We start from the raw sequence: 21639 nt of genomic DNA, 5'->3' as shown, positions 1-21639 counted from the left end.
ATATGATATAAAAGCCATAAAATCGAAATCCATTCTGCTGATGGTATTTGTATAAATCACGTTATAATGACATTAACATAACACAAAGAAGTCAGGCAATGTGGCGCTTTTATTAACAATACCCTCCCAACAAAGCAAGATGATTTGATAGGGGCAAAAGCAATTAACCGGGAACCCAGCCCCTGAAACCAAATCCCCGATTCCGAGCCCAACCAACTGCATAACATTTACATTAGCCAGCCCAAAGGCATTAAGCGATAAAAACTGATGCGGTCATTAAAAAAATGGGAAGCCGAAGCATGTTTATTTAATTAACGGAAAGCGCCTACGGAAATAAAACTAAATGCCTTGTGTACATTAAAATTAACCAAGCAAGAGAATGATAAAAATAAGCATAGAATTATTTCGGGCGACAAACCCTTTCAGCTGCCATGGTAATGAAATATATGCCAACCAGAGGCCAAGACACAATTAGCTTTGGGTTCAATACAAAAGAACAAAGGCGAATTGTCCCCTCATCTTCGTCGGGGGGTAAAAGGTCCCCGGGGAGGGACCTACAACAATTTCTCGCATTACTTTCGCTAAATTAATACCGACTGCGGCTGGACAGCTACTGGACTGGCGTCGACCGGACTGGAACCGAAAAAAACATACAACAGAACAATTTTCCCATTTCTTGCATTAAGCGAACAGTGGATCGGTTGATTGTTATATAGCGTTTGGATTTGGATAGTAACTTATTAAAGAATTTGTGTTGTTATCAAAATATATGATTTCCAATGTTTTTCCTTTTTTAAGATGTATTTCATGGTTATTAAATTTCATACCTTACAAGATATAAAACTCATACGCAGAGTTGCCTACATTAAATATTTTATTACTCATACGCACAGTGGACTTTTTCTTTTTTTAAATAAGTAATTTGATATTTTTAATATATTTTCGACAAGATATATATTTGTTCTTAACTTCCATGGCCATTCCTGTCTGATTGCTATCCAAGAGGGCATCAACATTGGCCCACTGTGCGGCAATGCCCACTGTACAGCGAGTACTTTGCTTAAATTTCTTCTTTGGTTTATGCGGCGTCTGTCGCGTTGCGTGTGTCCTGTTCCTTTTCCCTGTGCAAGTGTCGTCGAATTAAAATTCATGGCGGCGCATTTAACTCGCTGGCCAAAAAAGCTGAAAAGTATAAAGAAACGAAACGCGCCCAAAACACGACTGACTCTTTTGGTCCGGTGTCCAAAGTCCGAAGTCCGGAGTCCAGGGCCAGAACCAAAAAGCCGCGTCCAGTTCGGCTTGCACATAATTTCTGTTATTTATGGCCACCATAAAGAATGAGGTCAGATGCGACGTCGATTCCTGGGCGGCGACTTTGCCTTAATTAAAGTCGTTAAATCGTGGTGTAGTGCGCTGTGGTGAGGTGGTGGGGCAGCGAGGTGAGTTTCAAATCAAATTAATTAACAGCCAGGTGGGCAATGGGTCATCAGCTCATAGATTTAAATGGCCAAGCAGAAGGAAAAAAGTTTCCAAAGAGCCCATAAAGCAGCCAGCTTTCCAAGGCCGTAAAACAAACGGTGCGTAAATGGCTCGACTTGGGAATTCCCTGCAAATAATTGAGACATTAGTGTACACTGAAAGAAATAGTTTATTTAATCTATATAATTTTCGGTTCTATTATTAGATTTAAAATTAGATTGTAAACCAAACCAATATATAATCCCTTCGGAATTCGTACAAAGAATACGAAAGGGATATTTGTAGTCATAAATATTTTTTGGTTAATAAAAAGTCTGCAACAAATTCTGTTAAACTGTAAATAAGCTATCCTTCAAGGGTTTCGGTTGCAAAATTATGGAAAGCAAACTTTTACGCAGATATAATATAAGCCTCTTCAACAAACTTGAGTCGTTCTCACGTACCTTTGCCCAACTCAATGCTCAGCCCAAAAACATTCCAGCGGCGTTAATCGGCTTATAAACAATTACTTAACATTATAACACAATTTGCAACTCAAGTTGTGCACAATTGCAGGCGGTTCAAAGGTTAAGCGACTGCAGCGATTACAATGAGGTCGAGGGAAAGGGGGATCTGGGGACCATTGAGGGTCAGGGCTTTCAGGGGGTTTCAAGGGGTTCAAGGGGGCGTGTAATGAGCGAGAGCTGAACAGTTCAAATAATATCAATTAACTGCAACTTTACGTGCTTCGGCTAATTATCTCGCTTAATAAAGCGCCTAATGAGTGGAAACAGCTGCCAACGCCCAGTTTGCGAGGCAGGAACCGAGGCAAAAAAGAAGGTATGGGAGTTCGGGATTTCATTATTATCCTTCAACCATTCCTTTATTTTTCGCACGCCTCCTTCGCACTTCGCCGCTCGGGTTTTTTCCTTCGTCTCGGCTGTAAAAAATAATTATGCTAAAATGGCTTGGCGGTTTATGAATTTTAATTGTTATGTCTGCCCGGGAATTCCCCGTTTAGCGGAAGGTGAGGGCGTGGCTTTTGAGCTCAAATTTGACCTCGCCTTAAGATGTTTAAATTCTTATTCTTGGGCTTTCGCAGCGAGGCAAAAAAAACTTACACACTTTAAACAGGCAAGTAGAGTGTAGCTGAAATGCAGGATTTTGGATTTGGTATACATATGTGTAATTAATTGTGTGTTAGTGAAGTTTGAGCTCATTAAGTTTATTCGTGCGGTCGCTTTGGCAACTATTTCAGCATTGGAGCGCATAAACTAAACTCCACAGGAGACCAAACAGGGGAGTGCCTTAAGTTTTTTAACAGGGATTGCTTAAACATAAAACCGATTTTATTTTTGACCTAAAAAATTATATTTTTATTGCATCTATACAAAGCTATAATTCTTGAATAAATTTGTTTACATTCCCTTGTGAGCAATCTACCTCCGCTCTGCTTTTGTAACAATATTCCCCGCAAATTCAAAATGTTTTTTTAAGCCAAACAAAACGCATGTGAGCTCTGCATAATTATGCGCAAAATATACAAATTGCATACACTGGCTATGTGTTCATAGGAATGTATGTATGCCATATAAATATTTGCTGGCAATTTCTACAAGAGCGGGGATTGTATGTTTTGCCAAGAAAAGCGTTGGGTTTCTTAAGGCCATGTATTTAATAATTGCAGCAGTCGATTTTTTCAATTTTAAATATGTTTGTTAAGGGAAAAACAATTAATAATAAAGGGATTTTTGTCAAAACAATTCTTTTTTGTCAATTAATATTCTTGATCATGGCATTTAAATTTTAGTATTTGCTCAAAAAGAATAAAAAGTTTTTTAAACAATAAATAAAATAAGGCTTTTATTCTTGCCATGAGAAGCGAGTCTTAAATTACTCAAACAGTCCCTGGTAATTATGTATGTCATCTATTAACAGTCCTTTTGCAATTATTAGCCCATCCAACTGTTTTGGGAACCGCTCTCAGCCTTAACCTCATTTTCCACTCTTTTGACAGGTGCTGCCGACTTGGTTTGCTTTATATTCAGCATCCCTTTGCAGTCTTTTCCCCAGCAAATTGTTCTTTTACTTTCTTTCGGTCTTGGCTGCACTTGCAAAAAGGGGCGGAGGGACGTGCTGAAAGGGGGCGTGGCGGGGGTATAACGAGGGAAACTCGTATGACAAATAGCCTGCGGCTTTATACACAACGTTGAGAAGCTGTCATTGTCTAGATTCATGTTGCTTTTTCTTCATCTGCTTTTTGTTCTTCGCCTCCCCGTTCACATGTTGTTTTTCCAATGTAGCCTGCAGTTTTTCTTTGCCGCCCCCATTTCCCTTCTGTTTTTCTTATTTCGTGTGGGTTTTCCTCTTCTTTTTTTCCTGTTTACTCTAACTACTTGATGTTGCTCGGGTTTGTTGTGGTTTGGGTCCGTCGTTCCCCTCCCTTCTGTGGCTTGAGCAACCCACCGTCCTCCTCAAGGACACGCAACTGCATCTCGAAAGGATTCGCTCCGAGTGCCATTAAAATGCACCCTGGGCTGTTGATTGGTAAAGGAAAATGTAACATGTGGCTTACCCAAACTTCTACTCGACCAACAAATACTTGTTTAAGAAATTGAAAGGGGAAACCGCAGTGTTTTAAAGACCTGACACCTTTGGCAAGATAAATGGACAGGCGTTAGTTGTCCTACAGTTTAGTGGCTCTAATTGATCCACACTTTTTTTCTAGAAAGTTTTCTATTTTAGAAACAAATTTCAAAGGATAAATAAACACAACATCCTAGGAAATTACAAAAAAAAAATTGAGATCATAAATCTAAATTAGCTTAAAACTGTTAGTGATGTTTTGCCAGAAAATTACGAAGTTAAATTATATTTATACATGAATTTTTATGAAGCCTAAATTTTCAATCCTATCAAAAGATTATAACGTAGACAGCAAACAAAAACTGTTTCTACGTTGTGAGATTCAAATAGAAGCGCCTGTCAATGGCAGGCGTACAAATTACATTAATTTGCATCGAGGCCACAAAACTAGTCAGTCGATACCCCACGCCACGCCCCTTGTCCCCGGTCCGCCCCCGAAAAGATCCGGGAAAGAACGTCCGGCGAGAATGACGATGACGCATTGCGTATGCATCTGTCATACGAATGACAGCGCCGCGTTTAAATAAATTCTGCAGAGCAGGCCAACATTTAAGAAATGCCTACCAAATGCGGACGAAATGCCCGGGGGATGGCAGCATGTCAGCCAAATATATCCAAGGCAGTGACGACAGAGGCAGGCCAGAGTTTTGGGCCAGTTGGCCAGCAAATGACAGCGTTGATGGACAGTTTTGTGCAATTGCATTGCATATGGTTAGGCGCTGTGCCAGTGACAGCCACGCCCCTTTCGCCCAAAGGCTCATCATCATCATCAGCATCGCCAACAGAAAAGGGGGGGCAGTGCCAAATCCAAATTAAAAGCTAAATGCACTGGACGATAGCGTCGGATTTTTAGCCCACAAACCATTAACCCACTGAGACGGTGAACCGGACGATCGAAACTTGATTTTATTAAATAACTTAAAAAAAAAAAAACTTACAGTTTAAACATAAAGAATTTGGAAAAAAGAATTTTAAGGTTTTATGTTGAAGATTTTTTTTTAATTACTTACTCAAATTGCTTTTTTATTTAATTAGTGGGGTAAATTTAATGATATTCCATACAAATTTATACAGCTCAAATGCAAACCCCTAAGGCAAAAATATAAACATAACAATGGACTTACGCCAAATAAAAACCATTAGCAACTCGATGGCTTCGCTATCCCAAACCAATTTCGAAAAATCCTAGAGTGCATTTGAAAAACTTTTCTCACATTTATCCGATTACTGTTCTTCTCCCAGGACACTGAGCAGTAATGGGTTAATTAGCTCCGCTGCAGCAATTGCAGTGGCGAACGCAGAGGCAAAAACCGCGAGATATCAGACCAATTTAGTGTTATTGCAGTCGCATAACTCCAGAGATTGCCCACAGGACTCTGGGCGACTGAGTGGGGACGAGCCGAGGGCCGCAGGACCCAGAGCGCCGAGCCCAGGACGCAGGACTCAAACAAAAGGCAAATGCGACAACGCCAACTGCACAATTAGCACTCGGAAACAACTCGACCGGGCGGGCAAAGAAGTTGAGGGGGGAAATAATATTGTCGACGCAACGGAAATGTAACTGGGAATTATTTAATTTGCAAACTACAATGCCCAGAGCAATCCTGCGAGCTCCGCTCCGCATTTCCCCACTCCGGCTTTATTGTTTTACGGCTTTGTTTGGTGAAAGGACTCCTTCTGCACTTCGGATTGCCATTGTCTATGCTACATAATTGTTATGATAACTGCCCCGCTTTACGGCTGCATCAGGGGAGTAACTTAAGTAAATGTCAGTGCTTTTAGCTTCCTACTGCATGTGCAGCCCCATCCGAGAGAGCCAAAAAACCATTCCCTACCAGCAATCAGACATCTCAAAGGCCGTAAATCGAGACTCGACCCCGTCTTTTCGCTTTCCCACCTAAAGGCATTTATCAGATGCAGACAACCGCCGACCAGAAGACAAAAAATGGCATTGACTTGGCCGAAAAAGAGCGAAAAACCCACACGAAAAATCGGTGCTCAGTCAGGTGAGCTTTTGTTTTGTCTGCCGCCGTCTCGACTGACATTTTTCGGAAAAGCCCCAATGACAAGTTAATGAAAGTCTGCGGCGCTTTGATATACAGATCTCTTGGCGGTCTAAATTGTAAGAACTCGAAAGTCGATTTAAAAATGCTCTATCTATCTGTAACCTAAATAAAAGATTTCTTCAACAATGGGATACAATTACATGTTTTTTAAACAGATTTCGCATGTAAATTTTCGGTCAAACCAAAACGCTCTATTAAAAAAATGTATAGCGTTTCTATGTTTGTTTTGATGTTATTAATTGTAACCTTTCAATAAATAACATCTTCTATTCAATGAAATTTAAGTATAACCTCTCTTATTTAAAGGTACTTCTTTTATGGCTGACTCTATTCAACTTGTCCTACCTTTGCCAACTGTTTTACCGCCATAATGACTCCGGCATCATCATCGTCGTTCTGCCAGCATCTATTTTGCATATTTTCCCATTCCAACACTCGACAGCAAGGCCAATGGCACTGCCCTCGGCGAAATGAAAAGCCATTTACCGAAAAACACAGACATGCTAATTAATGTTAACGGAAATTGTAATTAGAATTGGTTTGTCGAGCTGTGGAAAGAGCAAAAATAATTCCGGGGTAGTCTTGAGCTTGAAAGCTAGAAAGTCTGGAGTTGGGGCAACTTGGTGCTGATATGATTATAACTTTTAGCCACAAATTCAACAAAACTTTGCGACTAAGTCGCCACAGTCCCTGTTTCCCAGTGCCACCCTATAAATACAGACATATGTTGGAGGGGCGGAAAAGTTTTGTGCATACGCCAGATAGTTTATAATTTAAGGCGGCGACGACGGCGCCGTGTTAAGCACACAAATCATTATGTGGAGTGGAGTGATACCAAAGCCCGCGGTTCACTTTTTAAAACAAGGGTCCGCCAGCCGAAACAGAAATCCAAAACAAACTGTGCGGCGAAGAGCAGAGACAGTCAAATCCTTTTTAGCGCCATAAATTAACTTCATTTCCGTGCCAGACGCAACACGACAGCCACCAACCGTGTGTGGTAAGTTTTGAAATGGCAGGGGTTATTCAAAGTGTGGGTGTGAATGACAGAGGGTTTTGTGGTGTCTAGCATTTGGTTTTCCTCGTGAATTTCACTGGAAAGAAAACACATAACAATGATTAAATCGGCTAAAAAATAAGGAAAAGAATAAATAAATCCCGATAAAAACCCTCTTAATTCTAATCAAAAGAAATTCAAGTTTTCTGTTCGAAAGGTAGGGAACAAATGTTTTTAAATTACAATATAAGGTTATGCTCATAACAAGCAAGAAAGACTCTTAAAATGTTTTTATACACACATCTTCACATTCTCCACTTCATAAACATGAAGTATTTACCAACACTCTTATTACCAATAACTTTATTCGCAGTTGCAATCAATACACTGGACCAATGGCAAAATGAATTTCCCCTCCAACATCATTTTGCAGCAACGTTGCGTATGCGTAATATTTAGAGCGCCAAGCACGTAACTCATACGCACAGGCATAAAAAAGGAACAGGAGATAAGATAGAAGATAGAGAAAACGGAAAAGCGAGAGGGGAGAGGGGAGTCGTAGATGTTTTCACACATATTTGCATGCTATAAATGCGGGAACACACGCAAATACTCACACATGTGAAAGGCAGACAGACACGCACACGCCTACATATTACGCAAATTCCATGCTCAATTTCAGATTTGAGCAAACGGCATACCTGAGCAGCCTACTCCGAATACCCGGCCACGCCCCCTCCAGCTCAGCCGCCCCCCGCCGCAGAAATCAACTCTGCTTACGTGTCGCAATGATAACGGTTGTTTTGATGCACAGTAAAAAAAAGTAACAACCTACGAGTTATTAAATTCTCATGAATAACTTACGTTGGTTGTTAAATTATTAATATTATTCATGTCAGGTTCTTAGGAATTGTTTTAATTTAATATTGTAAGAAGTTAGCAAATTTATAATTATCATTAATTCATTTCTGGTAAAAAAGATCACTATTACACAATCAATTTTTCAGTGTGCCAAATAAATCGAGCAAAGTGTGCCTGTGTTGGGTCCCAAGTCGAATTCCTCCTGGGGGACCTTGGCCAAAGTTTCACTTGAAAGGAAATTATGCTGATGACAACAACAGGATTCGGCAGCAGCAGGAGCAACATTGCCAATTGAGGACGTGCCAGAAGTTGGCAACTCTCCGGTTTGGGCGACACCTATCGGAGATATTTGCCATCTTTCTCGCCGCATACTTTTATGCGCCATTGATGAATTTTGAATGAATCGCCTGATGAAGAGAACAGCAGAGATTTGCCTAATGAAATGAGCGAACCGAGATTGTCAAGAGTAGGAGAAAAATTGGCCTGATAAGAGCCTTGTTTGTTGGATTCATAGGTACAGTAAGAGAAAAGGAATTGAAAGTAGCTAGATTCGACGAGGCAAGGCTTGTATACCCTTGAAGTCATCAAATCTAACATTACTTTAACTTATACTTTAGTTAGTTGACAAAAACCAATGGGAAATATCTGAAATAAATTACTTAATTACCCAGAACGAAAGTTTTTTAAGTTTTTTCCCATATTATTATAAATATTTTTTTATGTGTGTATACTTTCACAGAATCCCTAGAAGCTCCAATATCGTTGTACTTATAGCTTGATGGTGGATTCAATAACCTACTGCCGCTCTCAGCTCATCTGCAAACAGATTTCCCCAGTTCGCCAGTGATTTATGGCAGTCCCATTTGAATTACTTCGCCTACTTCCCGGCAAACAGATCTGAGTCTTTGGGTAATTGTGTCTCCAGCCAGATCATATATCATCATGTAGTGGTCTTGCATATGCCATCAGCAGTTTAAACAGCAAGACTGAGTCTGATTTTGTCATTGAAATATAGAAGCCACGCCTTGTGACCACTAAATGTATCCACGGAATAGATCAAGAGGCTTCCAGCTACTCAAATGCCCCGGACACGCTTTCAAATCTATCACACTTGTGGAAACATAAAGCTTCGCAAGCGATACATTTTCAATGCTGTTCTATTTGGAGAGGCAATAAACCAAATCAAATCAGAGGGGGATAATTTTCAGCTAAAATCACACACAATTGAGCTTATGAATTTGCCACTATCAATCATACGCACTATTGGCTGCTCAAAATGATAGAACGGTCTTCGCCAACGAGACTAAAGCTGTTTCCAATCAAAAAGAAAATAAAGAACAATAAGATTAAATAAGCTCAATATTCGCCAGCACAGCTCCAGTAATTAAAAAAATGTTTTCGAAGATAACAAGCCGCTAGGAATACACTCAATTAAAAGACATCATCAATAAATTGCTTTTGTATTATAAACAATTCATTTTACTCACTCTCCATAAATATTCTCACAAAAATAATTGAAAACATATAGTGTGTATGTATGTTAAATGCAATATTTTTCTATATGGCCTTGTGGGTTAAAAGCTTGGGGCCTGTGGAGTTTAATGGCTTACACATATTGGTAGGAAAGTGCTTTGGAGAGCTCTTTACGGCTCGCCGGTGCTGGGCTTTTATAGGTCTGGCCAATTGTGTGCAGGCCAAAAGGCGTTGACGACCGCTGTGAACCCATCAGTTGAGTAATTTTTTTTGTTTTTGACAACTTTTAAAGCTTCGCATAAGAGACCTGACTAGAATGGCTTTCAAATACAATTTAACTTCAAATTTTGTTAGCAACCTTTGAAATGTCTTTGGCAAAAATATTACTTGTAACTAGAAATTAAGGGTTTAGTTAATTTAGTCAGTATAAATAAAAAAATAATTGAATTTAATTGAACAACTTTCAGTTACATATTTTTAAATATTTACTTCTCTTAAACATTCTTTCGTTTTTACCTCTACAGAATAGTTTTGTCCATAGTAAAGTTATTGAACCCATTGTAGCTCTCCTCTGCCCGAAATCGTAAAAAAAGTGTTTACATTTCATTCATAAAATATCAATTACGGACATGTGTGACAGCTAAGCGAGTGTGTTCGGGTGTATGGGCTTTGTAAGTCAAATCGATATCATGCGAATACGTGAGGACATCAGAGTTCATTGCAAGAGCTTCGTCCTCGGCTGTGTGACATTTAGGGCCAATATGGTGCACAACACGCTCCCTGATGGAAATTTAACGAGTTGCGCGACAACAGCTCTTGTAATGCATAGCAGCACAGCATAATCAGCTGCCAGCAGCCAGTTCTGCAGGCAAAAAGGCTGCTCATAAACAGCTCGTTGGAGAGCCGGACGGAAGCAATTGATTGAAAACATAATTTAATATAAGTATTTTTCGAAACATTAAAGCATTGCAGAAATTTTCGTTTCACTTGAGGCATTTAAACATTTTTAAACATTTTTTAAACAACAAACTAGTTTGACTCTATTTTCTTGGTTTTATTAAAAAAAGAAACCATTGTAATTTTTCGGAAAAAAAATATATGTCTATAAAACCTATTCTAATATACCATAAATTCAGTTGTAAATGCTACACAAAAAAGAAGAAACATTTAATTTTCCGAAACTTCAAGATCTACCAATTCCTTACGACATCTCTTTAATTTCGATTTAATTTAATGCAATATCCTCCAAGCGGATAGAAAACCAAAATCAAGAAACGCCCATTCGCTTTAGCCTTGCGGCTTCTCCATTTAAGTAAATGCAGCCCACAGCCTTCGCATAACCAAGCAACTCGCCTGTGCCACCTACCACTCACCACCCACTGAACCACCCTTTTCGCCACCCACTTAACCACCCATTGAGCCACCCTATTTAACATCCGCTGGCCGCACCTGCTGTCTGCAGTTTGCAGTTTTCGGGGTGCACTTTGCTGCCTACTTTTGGGGCGCCACTCAATTATTTATGTGCCCCTGCAGTGCTGCCTCCCATATGAGGGACGAACTTTTTCGCCATCTGCAACACCACGTTGGGAAACATGGAATGTCTTTAATGTTAATGACTCGAGTGCTGCTCTTGCTCCTGCTGCTGGTGCAGAACTTTTGCAAACGCTTAAGGCGGCTTTGCGGCAAGACGACGAAGATGCCGGTAACTTTTTCCCATTGTGCGGCTGCGAATCTTGAATCTCTGGTGACAAGTTTCAGCCTGCACACAACTTTTTTTATAATAGCATGCCGGCACTCATTAAAAACGCATTAACTATGCAATGTAAATCATTATTGTGCCATAAGTGGCACTCAACCCGTGCATGCAACTTCCCCGGGGGCATCGGTATCATCTGGCAGCAGCTATGTCATCCGATAATTGTGTACATGTGTATACCGTCGGATATATGTTCGATAATGTCAGGGGCCAACTTATGAGTTATGGTTCCGATTGACCTGCAGGTTATAGTAACAGACAGACCGCAGATGCCATAAATTGGGTATTATTCAATGATTTCAAAGATTTAAGAAAGGTTTTTAATGACAATTTACTTATTAAAATATTGTTTTAATAATTATATTGGTATTTCTTCTAAAGTGTATACAATTAATATTCTCCTTTTTTTTTTTTTTTATATCTTATATAAATTTGGAATGGATATTTTACGGAATTTATGGTAACGTTTTCAATACTTCCAGTTTAAACAAAATCACCTCCACTAAAGAAACCCTTTAAAATTCCAAACCACCAACCCATGGAACACATTCACTATGCATCAGAAGAAATGGCCGTCGAAACCAGCAAATTTTTCACAATTTTTTTGCTTATCTGCTTAACATGTTAATAACCCCACCCGGAGAGAAAATGGCATCCCCAAGTCAGCCAGCTGGAGGGCGGGGAAATGCTCTTTCCCATTGAGGTGGCGGCAATAAATATTTTATAAAGGCCAGACGACGTCAACAAGAACTCGATGGGACACGGAACATCCTCCACAGGTAGCGACCGTCGTAAAAAAGGCAACTTTGTAGAAAAGATTGCGCTGATGTGCTGAAAATTCCTTCCTTCCGTCTTGTCAACAACAGCTGAATAGGCCACACAATTGGCTGGCAGATGGCTAAGCTTTTGGCAAGGCACCAACAAAGTGGGGCTCTCCTTTTGACCCAAAACACCCTGCCGAGCTCCTTTTTTTCCCAACCCACATGGGCCACCGGGGTTTTCCATTCCGTTTCTTTATTCATTAGCATTTCGACGGGTCGAAATGTTCGTGAGTGGGAAATCCCTACATTAATATTAAATTTCTCTCTGCTCTCCACACTTTTCAAGCTAATTTGTTAGAGTGCGAAATGTTTAACAAATTTAAATAGCAAACCGGGCAAATTAGTTTTTATACGGCCAGCAAACAAATCTGGCCCAACGGCCTAAAGACCATTTCCGCTGTTAGCCCAATTTAACATGCGCTCTATTTGTTGCTGGCCATTAGTTGTCGGTGTTGAGCCGGACTTTAGGATTTTATTTAAACATATTTCGGACTTTTAATGAAATTTATGGGCCCATGTAATGAAAATCTGTGCTAAAATGTTTTTAATTGCTCTCCGCGAGGAATAAATCGATGGAAAAGTGATCTAATTTATGTGCATTTAAGCCAATTTCAACTAATTTACCCTCATTTATTTTATAACGGAAAACTGTAAATTGTGTAAATGTTTCCAACCGGCTGAGGTCTTAATTTAACTCTCTGTTATTCAATTAAAATATGCAATAATGCTGGTGTATAACTTCAGCAAAAGTTAAAATGTCTAAAACAAAATTGTGTAATTGGTCGAAATTTAATAGTAACCGCAAATATAAACAACGACACCCCGGTGACCCGTTAAAAAAATTTTGCTATCACCGCTTAGAGCCGGCAAAAAGGGAACCCCATTAACCATAACGCTTGGGCAATAAAAATAACAAGCCGCATCAAATTTTAAAGTAACGTTCAGCCAGGGAAAAAACAAACAAATATAATTGCTTCAAAGGCGGCGGCTGTCTAAGGCGTTGGCTTTTTATAGTCCTGGACTTTTATTGTTTGTACTTTTTACGGGGAAGAGGACAGGACAATTTTCTTGGGTCACAGAAGTTGTCGCCTGGGAAATAAGGTGTCTGAAAGTGAAGGAAAAACCACCTCGTTAAATCGATCTTGGCCATCTGAGGAAATATTCTACAGCTATGGTTTAATTAAATTAGTATTAGTATTGCGTTCGAGGTGATGAAAAATGATGCGTCTGAAAAACAAATCTTTGGCATTACCTTTTAAGATGTGTCTGAAGCTGTTTACTGCCATTCTCTCCTTTTTTAATTTTTTTAGATATAGAAGGTTTCAAGTTTATCTAGTTCGGCGAAACAGTGAAATTAACGAGCAACCCATCAAGCAATCTATTGAATGAGGAACTTACTTTAAGATAACCCCAAAACCCCAAAAAAAAGTTTTTCAAATGAGGAAACCCTAAAGCCAGAAATTGTGATCAATTGTAATTCTTTAATTTAATTATAAAAACAATAAAGGAAAACAATTTGGAATAGCTTGCAATTATTAAGGCGTTTTTTAAATGGTTTTGTATTGAGCAAGAGCGAAATGAATACATTTTTGTTTACAAATAAGGGCGATGGTTGTCAGGGGAAACAAAATAAACTCGAATGGGTAAATAGACTTCAAAGCAACCCCGGAACTTGTCGACTGGCAGTCGCAAAAAACAAATCTAACAAATCGAACAAACGCAGGCATCGAACAGCACCAACATGAATATTGTCTCGCAAGTCTGGTGGGTATCCAATGAAAATACTACCAACCCATTAACGAACTCATCCAATCCACAGTTGGTGCAACATCTGGGACACGGACACCATGGTGAATGTGGGTCCCGATGTCCTGTGCCTGCGCAATGGCAACGCGATCAAGTTCGTCCACATGCAGACCAAGGCGGTGCTTTTCTTCAAGCCGGAGACGGTGGCCACAGGGCTGAGTATCAAATGCTTTGCCGGCCACAACCGCTTTCCCCTTTTCGCCTTCGCCGAAGCTGTCCTGCGGCCCAATATCTATGTCTATCGCTATCCGGACTTGGTTAAATTCAGCACCATTCCACGTAAGTTATTAAATCCTTTGGGTGATGATTTCTGCCTGAGTGATAATGATTTCTTTCCAGCTTCCGAGATTACCTACACGGATATACGTTTCTCTGAGCTCGACCTTCTGCTCGCCGTGGGCGGATATCCCGACTACTCTATTTGTGTCTACAACTACCGAACTGCCGCCTTGGTCCTGCAGGAACCTACCCATGTGGCCACTTTGGAGCGCGGCTTGGTGATCAGCTCCTCCACTCTGCCCAGCATTGTGCAGTTGAACAAGCAGGATATGACCATCCCGTGCTACGACATCTGCACCGTCGAGAAGGAGTCCTTCCTCTATAAACTGGCCGATGTGGAGCTGGGCAAGAACTACTTGAAGTCCTGCGAGCGCTGTCTCACCTACGGCGACGACAACATCCTGTACGCCACCAATGACTTTGGCCAACTGCTGTACGTCGACGTGGCCTGCTTCGCTCTGAGGCACCAGTGGAGTCCCCCCTCAGAGGACGAGAATATGGAGAGGACGCCTCGAGCCCACGCCATCGCCAGCCATCGATCTGGATTCATCATCTCGAACAGCTCGAATGCCATTTATATTAAAAAGAAGGCAGGCGTTTACAAGGTGAGTCCCTCTTTTGTTACTATTATTATATTATTATAAGAATATAACAAAATATTATATAAATATATTTCAACGAAATGAATTTCATGTTATTACGACTTTAAGTTTGATCAACAGTTCTCCATTCGAGTCAGAAGATCCCGCATTTTTAGGGCTTTAACAATTTTCTTTTGTATAATATTTAAATAGTTTCCAAACAATTTACTTTTGTGTAATATTAAAATAGATTCCAAACCATTTATTCTTGTATAATATTAAAATAGTTTCCGAGCCTCTGCATCGTCTTTTAGTTATCTTGTATTATACAAGTATTTCTAGCATCATTGTTTTAGCTGCCTTTCGCCCTTCTTTCCTTTCCAGGTTGAATGGGAGCTGGAGTGTCGCCTGAACGAGGTGGTGCGCTTCCTGAGCAACAGCAACGGCGAGATCTACGCGGAGCGTCGGCCGGGTCACCTCGACCACGTGGTGGTGGACCGCAGTGGATCCGTTTCCCTTGAGTGCGTGGTGCCCGCGGGTCGACCAGTGATCACCTTCCGGGTGCTGCAGGGATTGAAGGACGAGTGCGTGTGCTGCCTGTACGACGACGGGGTGGCCATGCTGGACCTGGCCAAGGGCCACACCCTCTGCGAGGTTCCCGTTCCGGAGGCGAGTGCCATGAGCAACCACCGCAGTCTTGCCCTGGTGGCTGTGGGGACACTGGGTGCCCGCATTGTGCTGATCCACTTCGAGCGGGCCAGTCTGCCGCACGTTCTCTGCGAACTGACATTGGATGCGGCATCCGTGATCGGTCTAGAGTTCAATGACAGCTGGCTGGTGTTCCAGGACCAGACGAAGATGCTCCACGTCGTCCAGGTGGACAACAGGCCGCCCAAGCTGACCCACTACTTCGGGATGAACCAGCCGGAATTGGCGGCGGCCTTTGTGCACACCTTCCTCCTGGCGGACGGACCACGTCTGATGGTCTTCATCAACAGGGACCAGACGATGAAGCGTCCCGGCAACGCCACCGAGCTGTGGGTCTACAATTGGGGCAAGGACAAGCGGCTGCACCGGCGGGAGTATGTCCTGCCCAAGCAGTATGGCTTCTTTTGCGTCCAGCCGCCGGTGGGCAGATGGGCGATGATGGAGATCGTGGCCATCGAGTACAACACCCTCAACTTCAGCCAGTTCGCGCTGAACGAGAAGAACGAGCTGCAGTGGATCGCCTCCACCAAGTCGGCGCACTTCTCCTACATCCTGGGCGTCGGCATGACCAAGCATTTGGTCACCTGGGGCCTGGGCGGGATCATGGTGCACTTCAAGCAGCACAAGCGCGCCAAGAAGCCGTTCATGATCTCCCGATTCCTCAACATCGGCATGAAAACGGAGTACCTACTGCGGGTTAAGGAGTGCTTTAATTCCAAGTAAGTTTGATTCAAAAGAGGAAGATATTGTGTTCAAAATAATTTAACTCTTTTTACAAGAGAAAGCAAAACAATTTCATATCTCAAAGGCATTTTAAACAAAGAAGATAAACATATAGTAACTTTTAATTTTACCAACAATTGAAAAAGTTAAATACTCACACAAATGTATAAATAAATACAAAATACTTGCAAAGTTTTTGAGTACTTCTGAAACATGTTCTTATTATTTCCCTGTAATCATCATCTCCTGATCATTATTTAGTTTCATAAGCTAATTACTCCTCTGTAATATTCTATAGATACCTGATTATCATTTAGCTTCATTAAATTAGTTTCATCATCAATTACTCCCCTGTAATCTTCTATAGATACCTGATCATCCTGCTGGCGAACAAGAGCATGCGAGTGATGCGTCTGCCTTCCTTGGCGGACTTTGTCCGTGAAAATGAAGCCCTGCCCCTTCCGGTGGAAGAGGGCTTTCCATGCTACATCGACCAGACGCTCTACAAGGTGGATCAATTTGTGCCACTGAGCCTCAAGCAGGAGGTCAAGGAGGAGTACACTCGAGTGGATTTGTCGAAGCGCGACAAGCTGTTTGCCAGCATCAAGGACTTTGCGGCCAAGGTGACCGAACTAATTGATTACGACATCTCGAAAACGGGCAAAACCCATGGGATCTTCAAGAAGTTCTGCTTCCACTATCCCTGGTTGGATGCCCTCACCCAGGAGGCTCAGAAGTTGTGTGCCTTGGAGCGGGAATCTCTGGAGCTGGCCATTGCGGATCAGGCAAGGATTCGGGATTGGATCTTGAGGTTGGTTACCCGCGACGCTGTGAGCATCAACTACAAGGTGCGCTCCATATTCGCGGATGCCAACTTTGAGAGCTTCTCCCTGCGACGCAAAGTCGAGATGACCGAGTTCGACAAGTATCGTTTCTACGATCTAGAAGATCATATGCGCCTTTCCCTCGGCTCTATGGAAATTGAGGAAATAGAGGCACCTGCTCCGGCAGGTGGACATGGTGGACATGGTCCCCCACCCGATGACGACGATTTGGGCGAGGAGGAGGAGAAACCCGAGACTATCCAGGGATTGCGGGAACTCAAAACATTCGTGGTGGAAGGACCCAGCGTTTACGAGCACATCATGGCACCTGTTTTCCAGCTGCAGGACAAGGACCTGGTGACCTCCAACCAGCTGTTCAACTACAATTGCAAGATCCGCTACTACCTGAGCGATCCTCTGAAGCAGGAGTTCAACAAGCTCTTCCACGAGGCGCAGCAACTCAAGCAGGACACCATCGACAGTGTGATGCACACGAACGAGGTTCTCAACAAGATCTACGACAACATGAACATCATGCTGCGTCTCCTGAACATGGATCAGTTTACACCTCCAGAACTCACAATGCCCGGGCTGGAACAGGATGAGGTGATCAAACGGATCATGGAGGTGGACGACTCGGAGATCAAGGCGATCAACCGAAGGAAACCCAAGACAATCGACACTGGTGGTAAGAAGGGTCGACTGCTCCTGTGGAGTCCTGAGTTCTGGGCTCGGGCACTCATCGTGATGATGGATGGCGTGCTGGAGAAGCTCTGGGAGGAGGAGATCAAGAAGGACATTCCCGAGCCGGAGTTCGTGGCCAAGAAGCAGCCGCATGAGTACAATCTCGAGGAGCAGAAGATCTATCGTGCCTACGAGGAGGCAGTGCATCTCCTGGAACTCGATCGTCGTAAATATCTACGCATCCTGCACGAGAATGAAGAGAAAACACTGGCTTTAAAGGCTTCCCAGATACTGAAGCTCAACCAACGAGTTGCCGAACTGATGATCCTGAAGTTGAAGTACGACTTTGCCTTGAAGCAAGGACAACTAAGACTGCTGACCTTGGAGCACATGAACTTCAATCGGGTGCAGTTGCGCAAGCGCTACACTCTGTTCCGCAAGGATATCGACAAGTTAAGCGACTACATTTTGCGCTATGGCAATTTGCTGGATTTCTATGACAAGGCCTTCCAGGATCTCAAATTGAGGTTGGAGGCGCAGCAGACTCGTGATCGAGCCATCGAGAGGCAGTTCCGCAGCCAGTTCCTGCCACTGGTGCCGCATGCCACCCACGAGATGACCAAGCTCTTCAAGAAACGACCCAAGCTGCCCGGCAAGGTCTTCAACTCGGTGCTCATCTGCATGGAGGCCTCCAACAAGCTGAGTGGAAAGTCCACCCATCGGACACCTTTTCCGCTGCCCGACGATGTCCTTGAGTTCCTCAACTATCTGGCCGAGTTCGATCAGCCGAAGCAGTGTCCTCCGCAGGTGGACGCCAAGTCCTGGGACGCCTTCGTCAAGCTGCGAAAGCAAAAACGGAGAGCGAACTGCGGCTGAAGGGCATCGGGTACCAGCTGCTCGACAGCCAGATCCTGTCCAGCACCCTCAACAAGGACTTCTCGGCGCTCAAGGACTCCAAGCTGCTGACGCAGCGCAACGCCGAGGAGAGCATCCAAACCTACGTAAGTTGGACACTAACTTGCTTTTTATTCAGATCTTTTGAGGATTATATGCTATAACTCTTGGATTTGCTTTAAGACTAAAAAGAAATTCAACAAAAAGTAATTAACTATGCAAATCAACTAAGTACTTAATAAGTAAACAACAAATTGATTATTCTGCACGTTAGCTAATCTTGAAGATCCAGATCTGTTAACACTTATGACCTATGGTAATCTCTACAATAATTTTTTAATACGATGAAAACAAATAATAGGTTTTGAAGAGCTCAATAAAATGTACAGCATACTCTTGGGCATAAGTATGGCCTAACTATCATATAACTACCAATTGTTTACTAATTCTCAATAATTTATTTACTAATAAGGCTAACTTTTTCTACTGCAGTTGGAAAAGATGAGAAACATGACGATCCAGTTGACCCTAACAATGGGCCAGGTTGAAGTCGGGGTGATGGGCAAGTTCACCAAGCTATCGAACACAGTTCTCATGCATGTGGATGACATCAATGATGTGAATCGCCAGATACAGGTGAGCTCATATATTTCAAAGATTTATTTTATTAAATATTAATGCACTTAGGAAGCCGGAAACAAAAAGATCAAGGCCATGCAGCGGGTGGCAGTTTTTCGGCGCCAGGTGATCTTCAAGGAGTGGGAGCACAAGCTCTACAAGGCGAACATAGCCTATCTCAAATACATGCTGGATGCCATCGAGAAGTGCAAGGTGTCCATGGAGTTCCTCAACATTCTCCGCAACTGGGAAAAGGTCAAAACAGAGCGCCAGAAGTATATGGGTGGAGCAATCGAGCGGGTTATCGAGCAGAAAATAGCCGCCTTCAAGAAGCACATCGATCGAGTGTAAGTCGGACTCATTTAGACTTTGCCCAATGGTAATCTAAATTTATGCCACCCAAGGAATGTGAAAATCGATGCGGTGAAAGCGCAGACTTTGGAGGTAAAGCGTAGCAATCACGCCATCGATTTCAAAATCGAGCGGATCAAGGTTGACGTCACTTTCCAAAATACTTTACGCGATACCATGATGGAGGAGAAGCGGGACCGTGAACAACGAGAGCGGTGAGATAAGAGAACCAAACTCTGTACAAAATAAGGTTCAAGTTCAGTTGTTTCCTCTATAAAAATAATTTAAATTTTAAGATGTTATGGCGTAAGTAATTACCAAAATTACCACAAGTTCTTGAATCGGAAAAGATATTTTTTAAAAAGGCTATTAGCAGTAAAACATAGTTGTTTTCTACTATTAGGCAAATACCGGTTTTTTTCCAGCAATGGTTTAAGGTTTTATTTTTTTACTTTTTAACGGTTTTAGTTTGCTCCTATTTTATAAAAAAATTTATTTTTGGTGAAATTTTTCTCGGTGTACTGATAAGAATTCCATTTCCCTCCCCCACAGCATGTCACAGATAAAGACCCATCGGCAGCTCATGGAGAATGTGCGCCGGAACTACGCCCATGTGCTGGAATTGCAGACGATATTGGAGCTACTTCGACTGAGAACCTACCCCACTTTGGGTCCACCTCTGCCCCAATGTCATCCACCGGTGCCGGAGCACATCCTCAGTTCAGTGCCGTAGGAAAACCCAAACTTGACCCACCTGCAGACCCTTTCAAGAGATTAGGTTCAAGCCAGCTTACGAATCAACAATTAAATATTTTTATTGCATCAAGTAAAGATTTAATTGTGGGTTCTGGGGATTTGGTCTAAGTATTGAAATTATCATTAAAGTCATTCGCTTTTAACGTTGTTAGCTACTTAGCATTTTGCTCCCAAGCTGAAAACGTGCCCACAAAAATTAATTTTGTAGACCATTAACTTTTTTGGCGAGGTTTAACGGGTATTCCCTGAAAATTGTTTTCAAGTTTGTTAAACTACGGAATGACCCGAAATTTGTGATGAAAATAGTTCTGGCCTATTTAATAATGCAGTGATTACCAAAATATATTTTTCATTTATTTGTTAAGTTTTATGCGATTTAAAAAAAAATACCTGGTTTTCATTGCCGTATACTGAATGAAAAGCAAAATTGGCACACAAATTCCACTTGAAATCTACAGCTAAAATAGTTCGAAACCAATCAACAGTACAAAATCTAAAACCACTTACAATTCACAATACAATTTATAAAAACATGCTCTTTCAATTTGTCCAAGTTTTTTGGCAGAGGTTGTATTATATTTCGGTAAAATGTACCTATATATTCAAATGTTTGTTGCAAGCTTTAATTTTCATTGCCCATTTCTATTGTTGTACGAGCGTAAATCAAAAACTTTGATTACTTAATCCGGGAAACTGACCTTAATAACGAACTGTACTTTTTGTTTGCTTTGTGTGTTTATTTTTCAAACTTTACCGCTAATCATTCATAAAAATTTGATATATGTAAAAGTGCAAGCAGGTTTAGGAGCTTGACACTTGGCGAGAACCCTATGCTTTTGATATTCAGCATATTAAGTATATATAATATATATATTATATATTGAATATGATTTCAATGCTATCAGATAAAACTAATGCTTTTGCCTATGGCTTGGCAATAATTTTTAAATTTTCCATGTTGCCTTGAGTAATCTTTTATATTAATGACTTGCAATTTAATTGAAATGTGGGACGTCTTATCACCTTTTTTGAAACAGTAACCTTATCATCATGAGACCAATTGCCACGTGCTTCTACCAGGCGGATGCTGCTAAAGCAACAACAAACTTTACGAAAAGATTTAAAAGTGATAGAGCTCTTACAATTTTCTGGTAATCAGAAAAATGATTTTACATTTTATTTTAGTTGCCTGCTAGTTTGGTTTGCCATTGAACTACATTACAATCTATAAAGAACAAAAAATAACTGAAAATTGGCTTAGGAAATAGAAGGCCTTCAGCTCGGTTTAGTGTTGAAATTATAACCACATATCGCCAAACATTTTTAAAATTAAAATGTTT

The 21639-nt window shown here is 41.6% G+C and overlaps 1 protein-coding gene across 1 annotated transcript; it reads left to right on the top strand.

Annotated features, from left to right (window-relative positions):
- Positions 1–13727: 13727 nt before the first annotated feature.
- Positions 13728–20374, top strand: LOC108095454. Its single transcript, XM_017196569.2, is given in 10 exon segments — positions 13728–13839; positions 13895–14160; positions 14221–14765; positions 15126–16168; positions 16540–18527; positions 18530–18681; positions 19067–19210; positions 19262–19539; positions 19597–19758; positions 20096–20374. Coding segments are annotated over 10 exon segments (4782 nt in total). The 5' UTR covers positions 13728–13816; the 3' UTR covers positions 20277–20374.
- Positions 20375–21639: the final 1265 nt, after the last annotated feature.

The sequence above is a fragment of the Drosophila ficusphila genome, unplaced genomic scaffold (assembly GCF_018152265.1).
Source record: "Drosophila ficusphila isolate 14025-0441.05 unplaced genomic scaffold, ASM1815226v1 contig_286, whole genome shotgun sequence".
Lineage (NCBI taxonomy): Eukaryota > Metazoa > Arthropoda > Insecta > Diptera > Drosophilidae > Drosophila > Drosophila ficusphila.
The sequence above is the reverse complement of the archived record's forward strand: the minus strand, read 5'-3'. Positions and strand labels throughout refer to the sequence as shown.